Raw genomic sequence first — 17,806 nt, forward strand, 5'->3', positions numbered from 1 at the left:
GACAGCCGAGACCCGACAGGGAAAAGGTCGGGTCTCCCGGACAGGGAAGAGATTTAAAACAGTTTCCCCCTCCCCCCCCCCGCCCCCCACATTTACACATTTAAAAATACTATTGAAAAACACCAAAACTACATTTAACTAGACTAGACTAAAGTTGTCTGTCCCCTCCCCAGTTGCTGCTTGCGGCCTGACCCGCTGAGTTCCCCAGTGTGCTGAGTTTAGCTGCAGTTTCTAGCAAAGATTACTCTGTGATCTTTGGTTTCTAGTCCCTGTAAATCCCAAACTTGTATCTAAAGTGATCTTGTTCCCCTCGCTTCCTCACACGTGGGTCCCTGGCGGCTGCGCGTGGAGCGGTGACCGCAGCCTCTGCCAGTACTAAAGATGGCGGCCACCCTCTCGGCACAGTCAGTGCCGTCGCACGCTGGCGGGCGGCGAATCGCTGACCCTCGAGCCGGACCGCTTCCGGGGCGCCGGGCCGGAAGAGGACGTGAACGGACAATTTGCCACGTAGGTGACGTCATCTAAAACAACATTGGAACTACATCTGGGAAAGAAGGTGAAAATAAAGCGGGCCCGAGGGCCGAGTGGCCGGGGGGAGACGGGGTGGGATGGCCCCTGGGGGCCGGCATCCAGGGGCTGGGATCCAGGGGGTGGGATCCAGGGGCTGGCATCCAGGGGCTGGCATCCAGGGGCTGGGATCCAAGGACTGGGATCCAGGGGCTGGGATCCAGGGGTGGGATCCAGGGGCTGGGATCCAGGGGCTGGCATCCAGGGGTTGGGATCCAGGGGTTGCCATCCAGGGTCTAAGATCCAGGGTCTAAGTTCCGGGCGGTTAGGGTCCAGTGGCCAAGATACAAGGGCTGGGATCCAGGGACTGGGATCGTGTGGATCCGATCCACTGGTTGGGATCCAGTAGTTGACATCCACTGGTTGCGATCCAGGAGATGGGAATAGTGGTTGTGATCCATGGGAGTTGAGGACCAGGGGGCTGGAATTCCAGCGGTTCAGACCCAATGGTTGGGATTCAAGGGTCAGCATCCAAGATAGTTGATGTCCAATGCCTAGGATCCAGGGTTTGGCATCCAGGGGTTGAGATCCAGGGGTTGCCATCCAGGGTCTGAGTTCCAGGCCGTTAGGATCCGGTGGTCAAGATACAAGGGCTGGGATCCAGGGACTGGGATCGTGTGGATACGATCCACTGGTTGGGATCCAGTAGTTGACATCCACTGTGATCCATGGGAGTTGAGGTCCAGGGGGCTGGAATTCCAGTGGTTCCGACCCATGGATCACAGTGGGTCCAATGCCAATGTCCAATGACTGGGATCCAGTGGTTGGGATCCAGGGTGTAATATCCAGTGGTTGAGATTCAAGGGTTGGTATCCAATGGGAGTTGAGATCCATTGGAGTTGAGATCCACTGGGATGGGATCCATGAGTTGACACCCAGGGTCTGAGTTCCAAGTGCTGGGATCCAATGTTGGGGTCCATAGAGTGGAAAACAAGAGCTGTGATCCAGACATTCTGGAGTCCAGGTGTGTTGGCATCCACAGTCTGTTCCAGTCGTTTGGGATCAAAGGGCTGTGATACAGGTTTTTTTTTTAATCCTAGGTCTGTCACTGGCACAGAGATGATGGATTGTAGCAGAATGTCATTGGCACCAGAGTTATTGGGTTCTTTGAATGGACAAATTGTCAGTTCAGAAGTTTAGGCTTCTGGTCTGGTTTGGGATCAGTACAGATAGGGATTGAGATCTTTGTCAATAAAGTTAGCTTCCAAAGGGAGAAATTGTGTGAATAAAGAGGGTTGGGATGTGTGTCCTTAGAGATGTGCTTTGGATATGAAACGGGCAAGATTGGAAGATAAATGTCTTGGTATGTAGAAGGAGGTTAGGATTGTTGGGGAGAGAGAGTAGGATACAGTGAATGGGATATCAAGAGAAGGCCAACAATTATTGCATTTGAGTGCGTAGGAAGTAATTGCAGATGATTGTTTATATTGAAGGTAGACATTAAAATGCTGGAGTAACTCAGTGGCAGGCAGCATCTCTGAAGAAAATGAATAGGTGACGTTTTGGGATGTATATTTCAGACTAAAGAAGGGTTCTGACCTGAAATGCCACCTATTCTTGTTCTTCAGAGATGCTGCCTGACCCACTGAGTTACTCCAGCATTTTGTGTCTATTGCAATTGAGTGGGTATATTATTCTAATAAGTATTAGAATTGAGTTAGTATCTTGTATTTGTGCCCGTAAATAAAAAACAAGCATCTTTAGAAAGGGTCCCGACCCAAAACATTGCACCATATACTGGGTTCGATCCTGACCTCGGGTGCTGACCGTGTGGAGTTTTTACGTTCTCCCCATTTTTTTTCCCAGTCCTTTCATGCTGTCGCTTTTGCCCAGCTCTGTGACCTCCTCCAGTGCTGCATCTCTCTGATTGCTAGTCTCCAAACCAGTACATTCTCAGTTTTAATCCATGTCCTCCAGAGATGCCGCTGAGTTACTGCAACACCTTGTGTTCTACTCAGCTTAACCACTCCATCAAAGGCAGACCCACCCTTAGCCTCCCAGGCCCTGATCATTGAATTTCTATTCAAAACCTCCCTGACACTTCTCCTCGACATGTTTCTTAAAGACCAGAATCTATCGCTTTAAGATGATAGGGGCAAAGTTTACAGGAGATGTGCGGGGCACGTTTTTTTTCAGAGGGTGGTGGGTGCATGGAACGCCTTGCCGTGGTGGTGGCAGGAGCAACAGGATGGCAGGATGTTCCTTTGGGAAGGAGGTGAGGAGGAATATCTTTAGTCAGAGGGTGGTGAATCTGTGGAATTCTTTGCCACAGAAGGCTGCAGAGGCCAAGTCAGTGGGTATTTTTAAGGCAGAGATAGGTAGATTCTTGATTAGTACGTGTATCACGTTATGGGGGGAAGGCAGGAGTTTACTGTCTTTTGGGTGCTATATGAATGCAGTTATTGCCTGTGAGCAAGTAAGGCAAAAAGTATCAATAATAAAACTGCCCAATATGTCCTCTGCAGTGTCTGGAAACAGCAGGAGGTTGAGAGGAAATTATCATGTACGGTGACATGGATTTTGAAATTGAAGAAGATAAATTGTGAGTAATCATCACTTAAAGTGAACCAGGGACTTTTCTAAATGTTTGCTGGTGGTTGGTATGCAATTCCACCAGGTGGCGCTTTGATGACAGCCTCGCCTACAGTCTGTGTGTCCTTTTTTGTTATTTTTAAAGCGTGTTTTTAAAGTATGTGTTAATGTTCTCTGATTTGTTTTATGTTGTGGGTGGGTGGGAAATGGATGGGGATGGGGGGGGAAGGGGAAACTTTCAATCTCTTACCTTGCGTTTGTTTCCCGGATCGTATCTCCGGTCGCTCTGCGGCCTAACATCGTGGCGCTGGTGGCCATGCTCGGGACTGACTTTGAGCCCCACCGCGTGGGCCGTGGACTTACCATCGGAGCTGATTCCTTGCCTGGGATCGACACTCCAACTGCGGCCTGCGGACCTTAACATCAGGGAGCTCGCAGTCTCGGGTTGACACCGGCGTCAAAAGTTTTGGAAGCTCCAAAACCGGATGACGTTCGACTAGACCCCGACCCTGGGAAAGATCGCCCGGCACGGGGGAGCTGAGATTCCGCCCCCCCGATGCAGGAGCTAGATCGCCCCAAGGAGGAGGCCCGCCACTGGTCCCGTCAACGGTTGGCTCGAGGCCCCCGACCACTAGAAGACAAAGATGGGAGAGATTTAAATGTTTTCCGCCTTCCATCACAGTGAGGAATGCGGAGGAGTATAGGTGTGGCAATACGGGACTGTTTGTAAGAAAGGAATTTCACTGTTTGCAATTTGCACATGTGACAATAAAAGCATCATTGAACCAGTGAAGTCACCCATTGATTGGAGTGGATGAGGGTGGGGGTGGGGGGGGGAGGGAAATCACCCATTGATTCGAGTAGGTAGGGGTGGGGGTGTGGTGTCACCCATTAATTCCAGGAGCATTATTTCACAGTTGTGGTGCAACGTAGAGTTGCTGCCTTACAGCGCCAATGATCCGGGGTGATCCTGACGACTGGTGCTATCTGCACGGAGTTTGCACGTTCTCTCTGTGACCATGTGGGTTTCCTTCAGGTGCTCTGGTTTCCTCCCACACTCCAAAGGCGTGCATGCTTGTAGGTTAATTGGCTTTGGTAAAAGATTATAAATTGTCCCAAGTGTGTCGGATAGTGCGAGTGTATGGGTGACTGCGGGTTGGCGTGGACTCGATGGGCCGAAGGGCCTGTTTTGTTTATGCGCTGCCTCTCTAAAGTCTAAAGTCTAAAGTCCCGTGAATTGCTGCTTTATGGATTTTATGTTGAAAATCCAGCGGCAACCAGAACAAGGTACGACTCTTTGGGCCACCACTCACGACCATACAGGCTTCACCCCGCGACATGTCGCCTGTATGGTCGTGAGTGGTCTCCTCAGTCGCCCAAAGAGTCGGAGCGTCTTTTTGGTGGACGCTGGATTTCAACATGTTGAACATTTTCGCCGACCTGCAACAACATGTTGCGGGTGCCGGCAATCGCCGAAAAAGTCGCGTAAGTGGGACAGGCCCTTAAGTATTTCAAAAGTAAAGCAAACATATGTCAAGTGTTAACTTTGTCTTTTGCTCAGGGGCATTCCGACCGTGCCTGGGACAGTGACACTGAAAAAGGATTCCCAGAATTTAATTGGAATCAGCATCGGAGGAGGTGCGCAGTACTGTCCCTGTCTGTACATCGTGCAGGTGAGGACCCACAGGCAACATCTCCTGCTGCACAAACAGCCGCCTCTCACTGCTGGGTCACACTCACTCCCCCCTCTACGCTGGCCTCATCAGCTCACGTTCGCCACTTGGTTTCCTCAGTTAGCCACTTTCCCGTTGGGATTTGTAAATGAAAGATACTTTATTGTCACATGTGACACGGCACAGTGATAAACAATAGACAATATAGCAATGTTACAAAATTTTGAGATTTAAAAAATCAAGTCTGTAATTTATCCCATCAGATAAAGCATAAAAATAAGTTTAATTTGACACCTAATCCACTTTCACATCTCAAGTATTAAAAAAGTTATGGCCATTTTCATACTCGGAAATTAGCATCTTGATCCCTATTGATTTTCTATGGACGTAACAAAAAAGCTGTGATCGTGGGCAGTCAAAAACCCATAACCTTCTTAAAAATTAAGAGAACTGAATGAAATTTTCAGTTATCGTAGATTGAAGCATTCTGAAACAAATATAAAATAATCTTACTTGGATGACCTGAAATTAAAACATATAATTAGTTAGTTACCCAAGTGTAGCAAATTTCAAACTTCAATTACTAGATCTAAACATCTATCCATTTCTTAATAAATGATTAACATTTTTAAATAGCCTAAGTGTCCAAATAATATTCACAAATAATTCACAATAAAACATGATTTTTAAATCTCATTTACATCAATTTATAGGCCAAATGGAAGCAATTTATTGTTCAATTGCTGTAAATTAAAGTCCATTTTAAATCAGCTTTCTAGTGGGATCCTGTGAATGCGCTGGTTCGCCGACCTCACATTGCGGTGGATTTGTGCCCTCAAATGCCCCGAAAAAATCTGCGGTAATATAAGAGCCCAAAATGAGCTACTCGTTATAGTAAACTTTGTATAAAGGTTTCTTAAGAAGCCCTTTTTCAGGGTAAAAAAAGCTACATACCTTTAACAGTGACACTTTAAAAAATTCCCTGGGGCTGCGAGAGGTCGCGGGTTTAGAGGTGTGAGTTTTAAACTACTGTCTGTTATACAAGGCAGGTGAGGAACCACAGGCAACTTTTGCGACGGGGTCAAACAGCCAGCGATTCACTGTGGGTAATGATTTACTAGGCTGAACATTTTCGACTTGGCAACAGCATAGCTAAAAATCGCGTTTGGTAAACCTCCCCCTCTAAACGTTGGGATTTGTAAATGAAAGATACTTTATTGTCACATGTGACGACGATTCAGGTAGGTTTTGCAACATACCTAGACAATAGGTGCAGGAGTAGGTCATTCGGCCCTTCGAGCCATCACCGCCATTCAATGTGATCACCCCCAATCAGTATCCTGTTACTGCCTTCTTCCCATATCCCCTGACTCCGCTATCTTTAAGAACCCTATCTAGCTCTCTCTTGAAAGTATCCAGAGAACAGGCCTTCACAGCCCTCTGAGGCAGAGAATTCCACACTCACAACTCTCTGTGAGAAAAAGTGTTTCCTCGTCTCCGTTCTAAATGGCTCACTCCTTATTCGTAAACTGCGGCACCTGGTTCTGTACTCCCCCAACATCGAGAACATGTTTCCTGCCTCTAGCGTGTCCAAACCCTTAATAATATTATATGTTTCAATAAGATCCCCTCTCATTCTTCTATACCTAATGTGATATACCTAAGGTATGCAAAGAGTGGCTACAGAGAAAGAGCGCTAACATAGTATTCCATGTTACCCAAACCATTTTTAACACATTCCTCTCATCCACTGATCCACTTCTGCTCTCATCCACCCTAGCACTTGATCCACTTGTTCCTGATCCACTCCAGGTCTGATCCACTCTCACTCCTGATCCACTCCAGATCCCGATCCACCTGAACCTTTGCGTCCGATTCACTCCAGCTCCGAGTCACACTTGCTCCTGATCCACTCCGGCTCCTGATCCACTCAGGCTCCTGATCCACTCCGGCTCCTGATCCACTCAGACTCTTGATCCACTCAGGCTCTTGATCCACTCCTGATCCACTCCAGCTCCTGATTCACACTTGCTCCTGATCCACTCCGGCTCTTGATCCACTCCAGCTCCTGATCCACTCCGGCTCCTGATCCACTCCGGCTCTTGATCCACTCCGGCTCCTGATCCACTCCAGCTCCTGATTCACACTTGCTCCTGATCCACTCCGGCTCTTGATCCACTCCGGCTCCTGATCCACTCCAGCTCCTGATCCACTCCGGCTCCTGATCCACTCCAGCTCAGATCCATGCTTGCTGTCCCTTCACTCCGCCAGCCCTCCATCTCCGCTCCGCCTTTACTCCGGCTCCGATCCGCCTGTACTCCGGCTCCACTCCGCCTGTACTTCAGCTCCGCTCCGCCTGTACTCCAGCTCCACTCCGCCTGTACTCCAGCTCCGCCCCACCTGTACTCCAGCTCCGCTACGCCTGTAATCCGGCTCCACTCCGCCTGTACTACCACTCCGCCTGTACTCCAGCTCCGCCTGTACTCCAGCTCCACTCCGCCTGTACTCCAGCTCCACTCCGCCTGTACTTCAGCTCCGCTCCACCTGTACTCCAGCTCCGCTACGCCTGTAACCCAGCTCCACTCCGCCTGTACTCCGGCGCTGCTCCAGCTGGACCATGCTGAGCGGCCGCTGACCTGCGTTTCTGCGGGCAGGTTTTCGACAACACTCCGGCCGCTCTGGACGGGACGCTGGCCGCGGGCGACGAGATCGTCGGAGTGACGGGGAAATCGGTGAAGGGGAAGACCAAAGTGGAGGTGGCCAAGATGATTCAGACTGAATTTGAAGGTGGCAGTGTTGGGGGGGGGGGGGGGAGTAGGTGGATCGCAGTGCTATCTTTTGGCAATAGCAGTGGGTTGCCCGCCATGCTGGGGGATCGAGAGGTGGCTTGGGAGGGAGGTCAGTAAAGCCCGCTGGTGTGGCAGAGAGGAGGCTGTACTGAACTGGGTGGGTGAGGCGAGTAAATACATCAATGAGCATGGCAGTGATCTCCATAACAGACCATAATGGAAAGCATGGAACTGCACACAACCTGTTGATGGTCGAACCTTTTTTCCACAGGGTGAAAATGTCACTGGTCACTGGTGCTTCATTATCACGTGCAAACGCTCAGTGTAATTCTGTTTTCACACACAGTCCAGTAACGTATTGCCAAACCGAAGCACAATCCCTGATTGGCAAAGTCTACAGATATAGTCCACTGGGACAACATGCAAGAGGCGTCATGTTCTGGCACCATTTTCCAAGTCCAGTCCGCGTTCTAGTCATTACGAGCGGTGCCCGATCCAGGCGAGCCCCCAGGCTGCTGCAAGGCCTCCAGCCGTCGCCTTCCTTGGCCGTGTGGGTCGACCAGTGAACCGACGTCCCTCTCCTCGCTCGCTCACCTTCGTGCCCCCCGGGGGTGGGAGCCTCCCGCCGCCGGCGGCGGGGGGGTGGGGGGGGGGGGAGGGGCATGGACCATTCCCTCTCTTCTCCCACCGTCCCCTCTCCTCGCATCCGGCATCACCACCTCCCCCCTCTCCGCTCTCTGGTGTTCGGGGGGACCGGCGGGGGGCCGGACAATTTTTACATTTACCAAGCCAGTTAACCTACAAACCTGTACGTCTTTGGCGTGTGGGAAGAAACGGAAAATCTCGGAGAAAACCCACGCAGGTCACGGGGAGAACGTACCAACTCCGTACAGACAATGCATGTGACCGTGTGGGTAATTTCCAGGTGCTCGAGTGTCCTCCTGCACTCCAAAGTCGTACGTTTGCAGCACTGCCCACTTCCCTGTCATCAGTCTGAAGAAGGGTCTCGACCCGAGACGTCTGCCTGACCCGCGGAGTTACTCCAGTATTTTGTGTCTACCTTCGATTGAAACCAGCATGTGCAGTTCTTTCCTACACGTCAATGGAAGGGAGGTTGGTTCGTGGGATGGTCTGGGCTGTGTCCACAATTCCTTAGCATTTTAGTAAATGTCATCTATTTAAATTTTTCATCTATTCTTTTAATGTCCGCAAGGGAGAAGTTACGATTCATTACAATAAACTCCAGGCTGATCCGAAGCAAGGCAAAACCCTAGACATCGGTAAGTGGTGATATCTGTTCAGAATGCCAATGTAAACATCCATGTATTCCCTGTCCACCCTTCGCCCTGGCATCGTCTGCCACCCATGCCCTTCCTGCTGTGTTCACCCTACCCCTAACCTCACGTAGGGAGCTGCACCACGTATGATGACGGTGGCATGCTGTGGTTTAGAGCCCCCTCCCTGGTTGTGGGGCTCTGGTTTTGAACCACTTGTCGTATTTGCCGACAAGTGGTTCTCCTTGGCAGAAGGTTTGGGCTTCATCTGTTTGTGCAATAATATTTTTACTGTGTAGTGTGTATCCGGACCTTAGACGTCACCTATCCATGTCCTCCACAGATGCTATTTGACCCGCTGAGTTACTCCAGCACTTTGCGTTCTCCGCTCTCTACCTTCAACACCGTCTGTTCTATCTGGCTCAGAAATAGAGCTATTTAAACTCTGCCATCGCATAATTGTGGGGGAATAATTTATCGTTACAGATGATTCATATTTTACATTTTTTTACCCATGATTCCACTTTCTGTAGTCCAGTGTTGCTTTCCCTCGCCATTGCTCGCTCCGAGTTGGAATTTGACAGCTTCCTTCTCCATCCGTCCTCGGTGTTTGAGATCCCTGGTGTTCACTCGGCTGCTGAGCACTTTGACCCTGGCAGAGTCGCTGCCTGTTTCTGGCAAGCTGCGGCAGAACTGTTTTAAGAGTTAGAGTTTAGTTTATTGTCACGTGTACCTAGGTACAGTGGAAAGCCTCTGTCGCGTGCTAACCAGCCGGCAGAAAGACAATTCCTCATTACAATGCAGCCATCCACAGCGTACAGATACATGACAAAGGGAATAATATGAATAACATTTAGTGCAAGGATAAAGTCAGTACAGTCCGATCAAAGATTGTCCAAGGGTCTCCAATGAGGCAGACAAAAGTGCTGGAGAAACTCAGCGGGTGCAGCAGCATCTATGGAGCGAAGGAAATAGGCAACGTTTCGGGCCAAAACCCTTCTTCAGTCTCCAATGAGGTAAATGAGAAGTCAGGACCGCTCTCTAGTTGGTGATACTAGGATGGTTCAGTTGCCTGATAACAGCTGGGATGAAACTGTCCTCAAGTCAAGACAAGTTTATTTGTCACATACACATACGAGATGTGCAGTGAAATGAAAGTGGCAATGCTCGCGGACTTTTGTGCAAAAGACAAACAACAAAACAACCAAACAAATTATAAACACAATCATAACACACATATTCTTTTACATAATAACTGGAGGTGTGTGTTTTCACATTTCTGTACCTCTTTCCTGATGGGAGAGGGGAGAAGACGGAGTGAGACTTGTCGTAGATTATGCTGGTGCCCTTGCCAAAGCAGCGTGTAGTGTAGATGGAGTCGGTGGAAAGGTTTACATCATCTGCCCATTCCATTCACATCCGGAAACATCGTCTATCCATGTTCTCCAGGGATGCTGCCTGACCCGCTGACTTCCTCCAGCACTTTGCTCTTGTTCTGCTCAAGATGCCAGCATCTGCAGTCCCCTGTGTCTCCTCGGTCCAGTTAATGGTGGCCGGTTGCTGCCGGCAGTCGGCCGATCCCTCATCGGACAACTCAGTTCCACTCGAGGAAGTCAGGGAGGTGGTGTGATATGTTCGACGTTGACGGGCTGCTTTGTGTTTTGCAGTTCTGAAGAAGGTTAAACATCGACTGGTGGAGAACATGAGTTCGGGAACGGCGGATGCTCTGGGTCTGAGCCGGGCCATTCTGTGCAACGGTGAGTGAGGCAGAGAATGGGGGGGGTTGCTCAGGGAAACAGCCAGTGGTGTAGGAAGCAACAGCAGATGCTGGGTTATACATAAGATAGACATAAAACACTGGAGTAACACAGCGGGCCAGGCAGCATCTCTGGAGAGAAGTAATAGGTGACATTCTGGGACTGAAGTGTGACCCTCCCAAGATGCTGCCTGACCCGCTGAGTTTAGTTTAGAGATGCAGCACGGAAACTGGCCCTTCAGCCCACCGATTCCGTGCCGACCAGCGATCCCCGCACGCTAACCCTATCCTACACACACTGGAGACGATTTACAATTTTACCAAGCCAGTTAACCTATAAACCTGTCCCTCTTTGAAGTGTGGGACGAAAACCAGAGCACCCAGAGAAAACCTACCTAGTTCACGGGGAGAACATATAAACTCCATACCAACACGGGAGGTCACGGTGGCACAGCAGTAGAGTTGCTGCCTTACAGCAAAATGCAACGCCAGAGACCCGGGTTCGATCCCGACTACGGGTGCTGTCTGTATGGAGTTTGTACCTTCTCCCCGTGATCTGCGTGGGTTTTCTTCGAGATCTCTGTTTTCCTCCCACACTCCAAAGACATACAGGTTTGTAGGTTGATTGGCTTGATAAAAGTGTTAAATTGTCCAAGTTGGCGATATGCAGAGTACTGCCCTGCCGACTACAAAATTCAGAAGGTTCAGAAGGTTCAAACAGCACCCGAACTCGGGATCGAACCCAGGTCTCTTGCGCTGTAAGGCAACAACTCTACCGCTGTGCCACCGTGTCGCTCCAGCATTTTGTGCCAATGATGGAATCTGGGTCACAGTGTGACAGGAGCACATTAGAGATAGGAGTAGGCCATTCGGCCCTTCTCATGCCTGCTTCTCCATTCAAAAAGACCATGATGATCCTTTACCCTTGTGCCAGTTTCCTGTATCCACCCTGTGTCCCTTAATACAGGTGGTTCTGCAGTAACACAACAGTTGCATTCCCCCCTAAAAAACTGCTATTATAGAGAAATCATGTTATAAAGCCCATTGTGAAAATGGGGGGAAGGATTAGAGGGTGGAGTGTTTCATACTGGCGATAACAAAGTTATTGTTCCCACAGAATATTAAAAAAATAAAGGTCCTTTCAATGGCAATAAGTTGATTTTTGTTACTACAAGCTAAAAATACTAAGGGCTGTATGTTACATTGTTTAATAGAGCATCATTGCACGAGCATCAATAGAAGTAATCGCTTGTCAATTCCAATGGCCTTTCACGGTGAAACTGACATTAAGAGGCAATGGTGTCTGGGTACAACAGACAGGTTGCACGGAAACAGTTTTTTCCCCCTATACTGTTTAAATCTAGGACAGCTTTTTTTCTGCTTGTCAATTTCCAGAGTAACTTTTAAGTTGTCCTCTGGTTCCCCATCAAAATCGCATTATAACCAATTTGGCCCGCATAATAGAAATAGTATTCCCTAATTCCCCACACTTGATATCCAACTTGTTGTAGCAAAACTGCCTCTATCCAAAGGTTCACTGATTTCTGGGAGTGAGCCCAAGGAGAGGGTAGACTGAGGTGGTTGTTGAGGGTTAATTGAGACTCGCAGCACAGAAGGAGTACATTCAGGCCATGTCTGTGCCCATTGACACAGAGCTCTGCTGCCTCATCCAACCTTCTAGCATAAAACCCACAGCCCTACAGAGATGAGGGAGAAAAACTGGGATTTAGTCGGGGTTAGTAAAGGAGTGACAACAAGTTGGAAAAGGTTGTAGAGAAGATTTACAAGGATGTTGCCAGGACTCGAGGGTCTGAGCAATAGGGAGAAGATGAACAGGCTGAGACCCCATTCCCTGGAGCGTTGGATTTAGTACGGGTGTTTGAGGTTATGGGAAGAAGGCAGGAGAATGGGGTTAAGAGGGAAAGATAGGTCAGCCATGGTTGAATGGCGGAGTAGACTTTGATGGGCTGAATAGCCTAATTCTGCTCCTATGACTCTTAACAGAGTTTATTATGTTGGATTGATGAGACGAAGAGAGTGACACCGGGACTCGATTCAGGGTTAATTGCGGAGTGGAGGATTATTCAAGGTTAATGGGAGAGTGACTGTGGATTTCATGCAGAGCTGGAATGGTTTGAGGGTCCTGGATGGGGTTGAGTGGTCCTGGAAGGGGTTGAGGGCATGAGCTATTCCAGTTTAAGTGGGAAAGTTAAACCAGACACCTCCTGAATGCCCTTTCTTCCAGATGGACTGGTGAAGAAACTGGAGGAGCTGGAGAGGACGGCGGAGCTGTACAAAGGTATCGGGGGCCGGAGGAGGGTGGGGGAAGGGTGGGGGAAGGCAGACAGCAAGGATCAGTGGTGGGGAGGAGGCTGAGAGGGGGTGAGGGTGCACCAGGGGACGGGGGGGGACGGGGGGGGACAATGGGGTTGTGCTGCTGGAAGGTTATCGTATAGACCATGTTTTTTTAAAGTTAGAAGACATGTTAGAAGACTGCTGAGTATGGGTTGTGGATGTGGGGCAATGTGAGGGCGTGGGTGCTGGGAACAGGTGCAGGTCTACCTTGGGTGCCGGGAATGTGGGTGCAGCTTTGCCCTGTGTACTGGGAATGTTGGCGCTGGGAATGTGGGTGCTGGGAATGTGGGTGCCAGGTGCGCATGTGAGGTGCACGAGTGCTGGCTGAGTGGGGTCAAGGTCTGTGGGTGCCACGGGAGGGGCGCTCGTGGTGGTGGTGGGGGGGGGGGGGGGGTGGTTCGAGAGCCGGGTGTGGCAAAGGGGGGAGGGGGTAGCATGGGGAGAGAGTGGGGGCACACTGGGGGTGGGGGAGTGGGGCCCGGTGGGTGAAGGAGACAATGGGTGCCGGTAGGGAGGGTGTGGGGGGCTGCTGGCGAGAGCAAGGCATGGACAAGTGACTACGCCAGGGCTTTGCTTGGATCTTTACCCCTGTGCCAAAGCCTGGTTGAGTCGCTGAGGGAACAAAGATGGGCCATTAGGGACAACACTGAACACTTTCTATCTTTGGCGATTCAAGATTCATTATTCAAGAGAGTTTACAGTTGAACAGAGGGATCTGGGTATAACCGTGCATAGTTCCTTGAAGGTGGAATCTCATATAGATAGGGTGGTAAAGAAAGCTTTTGGTATGCTAGCCTTTATAAATCAGAGCATTGAGTATAGAAGCTGGGATGTAATGTTAAAATTGTACAAGGCATTGGTGAGACCAAATCTGGAGTATGGTGTACAATTTTGGTCGCCAAATTATAGGAAGGATGTCAACAAAATAGAGAGAGTACAGAGGAGATTTACTAGAATGTTGCCTGGGTTTCAACAACTAAGTTACAGAGATAGGTTGAATAAGTTAGGTCTTTATTCTCTGGAGCGCAGAAGGTTAAGGGGGGACCTGATAGAGGTCTTTAAAATGATGAGAGGGATAGACAGAGTTGATGTGGACAAGCTTTTCCCTTTGAGAATAGGGAAGATTCAAACAAGAGGACATGACTTCAGAATTAAGGGACAGAAGTTTAGGGGTAATATGAGGGGGAACTTCTTTACGCAGAGAGTGGTGGCGGTGTGGAATGAGCTCCCAGTGGAAGTGGTGGAGGCAGGTTCTTTGGTATCATTTAAAAATAAATTGGATAGGCATATGGATGAGAAGGGAATGGAGGGTTATGGTACGAGTGCAGGCAGGTGGGACTAAGGGGAAAAAAATTTGTTCGGCATGGACTTGTAGGGCCGAGATGGCCTGTTTCCGTGCTGTAATTGTTATATGGTTATATGGTTATTGTCATGTGTCCCTGACAGGACAATGAAATTCTTGCTTTGCTTCAGCACAACAGAACACAGTAGGCATGAATGCAGAACAGATCAGTGTGTCCACATACCATTGTATAAATATATACACACATGAATAAATAAACTGATTCAGTGCAAATAAACAGATAATGGGCTATTAAAGGACAGAGTTTTATCCGAGCTGAGTTTAATAGCCTGATGGCTGTGGGGAAGTAGCTATTCCTGAACCTGGTCGTTGCATTCTTCAGGCTCCTGTACCTACTACCTGAAGGTAGCAGGGAGATGAGTGTGTGGCCAGGATGGTGTGGGTCCTTGATGTTGCTGCCAGCTTTTTTGAGGCAGTGACTGCGATAAATCTCCTCGATGGAAAGAAGGTCAGAGCCGATGATGGACTGGGCAGTGTTTACTACTTTTTGTAGTCTTTTCCGCTCCTGGGCGCTCAAGTTGCCGAACCAAGCCACGATGCGACTGGTCAGCATGCTCTCTACTGTGCACCTGTAGAAGTTCGAGAGAGTCCTCCTTGACAAACTGACTCTCTGTAATCTTCTCAGGAAGTAGAGGCGCTGATGTGCTTTCTTAATAATTGTGTACGATGGGCAAAAACAAAGACTTTCACTGTGATGTCACGTGTGATCAAGTATCAGTCAATCAGTGGGGAGGAAGAAGGAACGGTTTAAGAGCTGATTGTTCCCGAGCTCAGGAAGGAAAGACTTCAAGCTCTCTGTTCAACGTGCTAAAATGTTTCCCATTTCCCACGCACGGCAGGGATGATGGAACACACAAAGAGGCTGCTGAGGGCGTTCTTCGAACTGTCACAGACACACAGAGGTAACCCTGCCGCTCGTTGTGTGTTTATCCGTCGCTTGGTCCACTCTACAGCTGTGCTGCCCACAGCCTGGCAGACCTATGGGTACCTTCCTCGGGTGATCAGCAGGCATTTACCCTGCCAGTCTGTTCCATGTACCTCCGTTCTCTTTACCCTCCCTGGCATACTGCCACCCAACGCACTGCCCCAGTGAGATGATACAGTTCAGGGCTATAATGGGAGAGGCTTGTGCCGTGCCTGTCACAGGACATGCAGAGCGCAGCACAGGAATAGGCCCTTCGGCCCATAATGTCTGTGCTGACACCAAGGTAAACTAATCTCCTCTGCCCACACATGATCCCTATCCCTCCATTACCTGTATTCCCATGTGTCCATCTTTTAATACAACTATGGTATATCTGCCTCCACCACCACCATTCCAGGCACCCACCACCCTTGGTAAAAAGACTTTGCCCCCCCCCCCCCCCCCAAGTCACGTCAAGTCAAGTTTATTCGTCACTTACGCATACGAGATGTGCAGTGAAATGAAAAGTGGCAATGCTCGCGGATTGTGCAAAAAGACTATAAAACGGAATGGAATTACATATTTGTGGGAGGGGAAAGAAAAGAAGAAACAGCAATTTAAAAAGACACCACACAACAGTAAATTGGTTCAGTAAAGTTAGTCCCTGGTGAGATAGGAGTTTACAGTCCTAATGGCCTCTGGGAAGAAACTCCTTCTCATCCTCTCTGTTTTCACAGCATGGCAACGGAGGCGTTTGCCTGACCGTAGCAGCTGGAACAGTCTGTTGCTGGGGTGGAAGGGGTCCCCCATGATCTTGTTGGCCCTGGATTTGCACCTTCTGATGTATAGTTCCTGCAGGGGGGCGAGTGTAGTTCCCATAGTGCGTTCCGCCAAATGCACTACTCTCTGCAGAGCCTCTTGTCCTGGGCAGAGCAATTCCCAAACCCCATCAGATAAATCGGTAAATACAGGCGTCAGGGGTTATGGGGACAAGGCAGGAGAATGGGGTTGAGAGGGAAAGCCAGGATTGAATGGCGGAGCGGTCTTGATGGGCTGAAAGGTCTAATTCTGCTCCTAGAACTAACGAACATAAAGCAAAGCCATCTAGTTTTTGACATTTCCACCCTGGGGAAAAGTTCTCCCATATTTACACCTCTCATTATTCAATATACCTATCGGGTCTCCCCCATCAACTCCAGCGTTGCAGAGAAAACAAACCAAGTCTGTCCAACCTCTCCGTGTAGCTAATGCCCCCTCATCAGGGTAGTATGGAATGGCGTGGGTAGACCAGCTGAATGTGGCAGAGAAAGATTCTGGAGACGAAAACCTGGAGGCAACGGTGGTTTTAAAGAGAGATTTAATAGAGGAAGTTACGAGGGGATTCAATCGAGTACAGTACCTCCCCGTGTCATAGACAGTAGACAATAGGTGCAGGAGTAGGCCATTCGGCCCTTCGAGCCAGCACCGCCATTCAATATGATCATGGCTGATCATCCACAATCAGTACCCCGTTCCTGCCATCTCTCCATATCCCTTAACTGTGTACATGGGCACAGCCGTAGAGGTGCTGACTTAAAGCGCCAGGGCCATGGGTTCTATCCTGGCTACGAGCACTGTCTTTGTACCCTGTCCCCGTGACGGCATGGGCTTTCTCCGGGTGCTACGGTTCCCTACCGCACTCCCAAGATGTGCAGGTTTGTAGGTTCATTGACTTCTATAAATTATAAATTGTCCCCAGAGTGTGGGATAGTGCACTGGGTGAACGCTGGTCGGCACGGACTCGATGGGCTGAAGGACCAGTTTCCACTGCATCTCTAAAGCTATGATCCACCATCCTCAGTCCCTGACTTACGTTCCTGAGGAACCTACAAACTCCACGCAGACAGCACCCGTAGCGTGGATCGAACCTGGGACTCTAGCGCTGCAAGACAGCAACTCTACCGCTGCACCACTGTGCTGTCCCTAAGTGGCGGGGACCTTGTCTCAGCCATTCCACCTCCAGTAACGGCAGGAAGTCTACCGCTCTAACCTGATGCCTTTAATTGAAAGTCAATGCAGGAGAGACAGAAGGAATGATTTATACAGCGAGTTGTTTTGGTCGGGTCATGCTCTCTAGGGCAGTGGATGGAACCTAAATATTTAGCCAATAGAGATGGCATGGACTAGATGAGCTGAAGGGCCTGTTTCCATGCTGTGCAGCTATGACTTTGAGGATAAATTGGATTTGGGCAGGGACAAGGGTTTAGGACTATCTTAGTTTAGAGATACAGCGCAGAAACAGGCCCTTCGGCCCACCGAGTCCCCACTGCCCAGCGACCCCCGTACACTAGCACTATCCTACACACTAGGGACAATTATAATTCTTACCAAACCCAATTTGGAGTGTGGGAGGAAACTGGAGCACCCGGAGAAAACCCACGCAGGTCACAAGGTTACAAACAGTGTCCGTAGTCGGGATCGAACCCGGGTCTCTGGTGCTGTAAGGCAGCAACTCCACTGCTGCCGCCAACCGTGCCGTGCCCCGACTAATCCGGTAATTGCTGCACCGAGCCGGCACGGGGACACAGGCGGCACTGTGGTTTGGCTTCAGTTC

General features: G+C 49.6%; 1 protein-coding gene across 1 annotated transcript in view; it reads left to right on the top strand.

The window, feature by feature from the left end:
- The first annotated feature begins 416 nt into the window (after positions 1-416).
- pick1 (protein interacting with prkca 1) overlaps positions 417-17,806 on the top strand; it is a 31,110-nt gene continuing 13,720 nt past the window's right edge. The window contains exons 1-8 of the mRNA XM_055663047.1: positions 417-556; positions 3,033-3,109; positions 4,661-4,772; positions 7,427-7,559; positions 8,779-8,841; positions 10,503-10,592; positions 12,837-12,890; positions 15,149-15,211. Of these exons, the coding sequence (XP_055519022.1) occupies positions 3,069-3,109; positions 4,661-4,772; positions 7,427-7,559; positions 8,779-8,841; positions 10,503-10,592; positions 12,837-12,890; positions 15,149-15,211 (556 nt within the window). The 5' untranslated portion in view covers positions 417-556; positions 3,033-3,068. The remainder of the gene's footprint in view (positions 557-3,032; positions 3,110-4,660; positions 4,773-7,426; positions 7,560-8,778; positions 8,842-10,502; positions 10,593-12,836; positions 12,891-15,148; positions 15,212-17,806) is intronic.

This window comes from Leucoraja erinacea, chromosome 37, assembly GCF_028641065.1.
Source record: "Leucoraja erinacea ecotype New England chromosome 37, Leri_hhj_1, whole genome shotgun sequence".
NCBI classification, from domain to species: Eukaryota; Metazoa; Chordata; class Chondrichthyes; order Rajiformes; family Rajidae; genus Leucoraja; species Leucoraja erinaceus.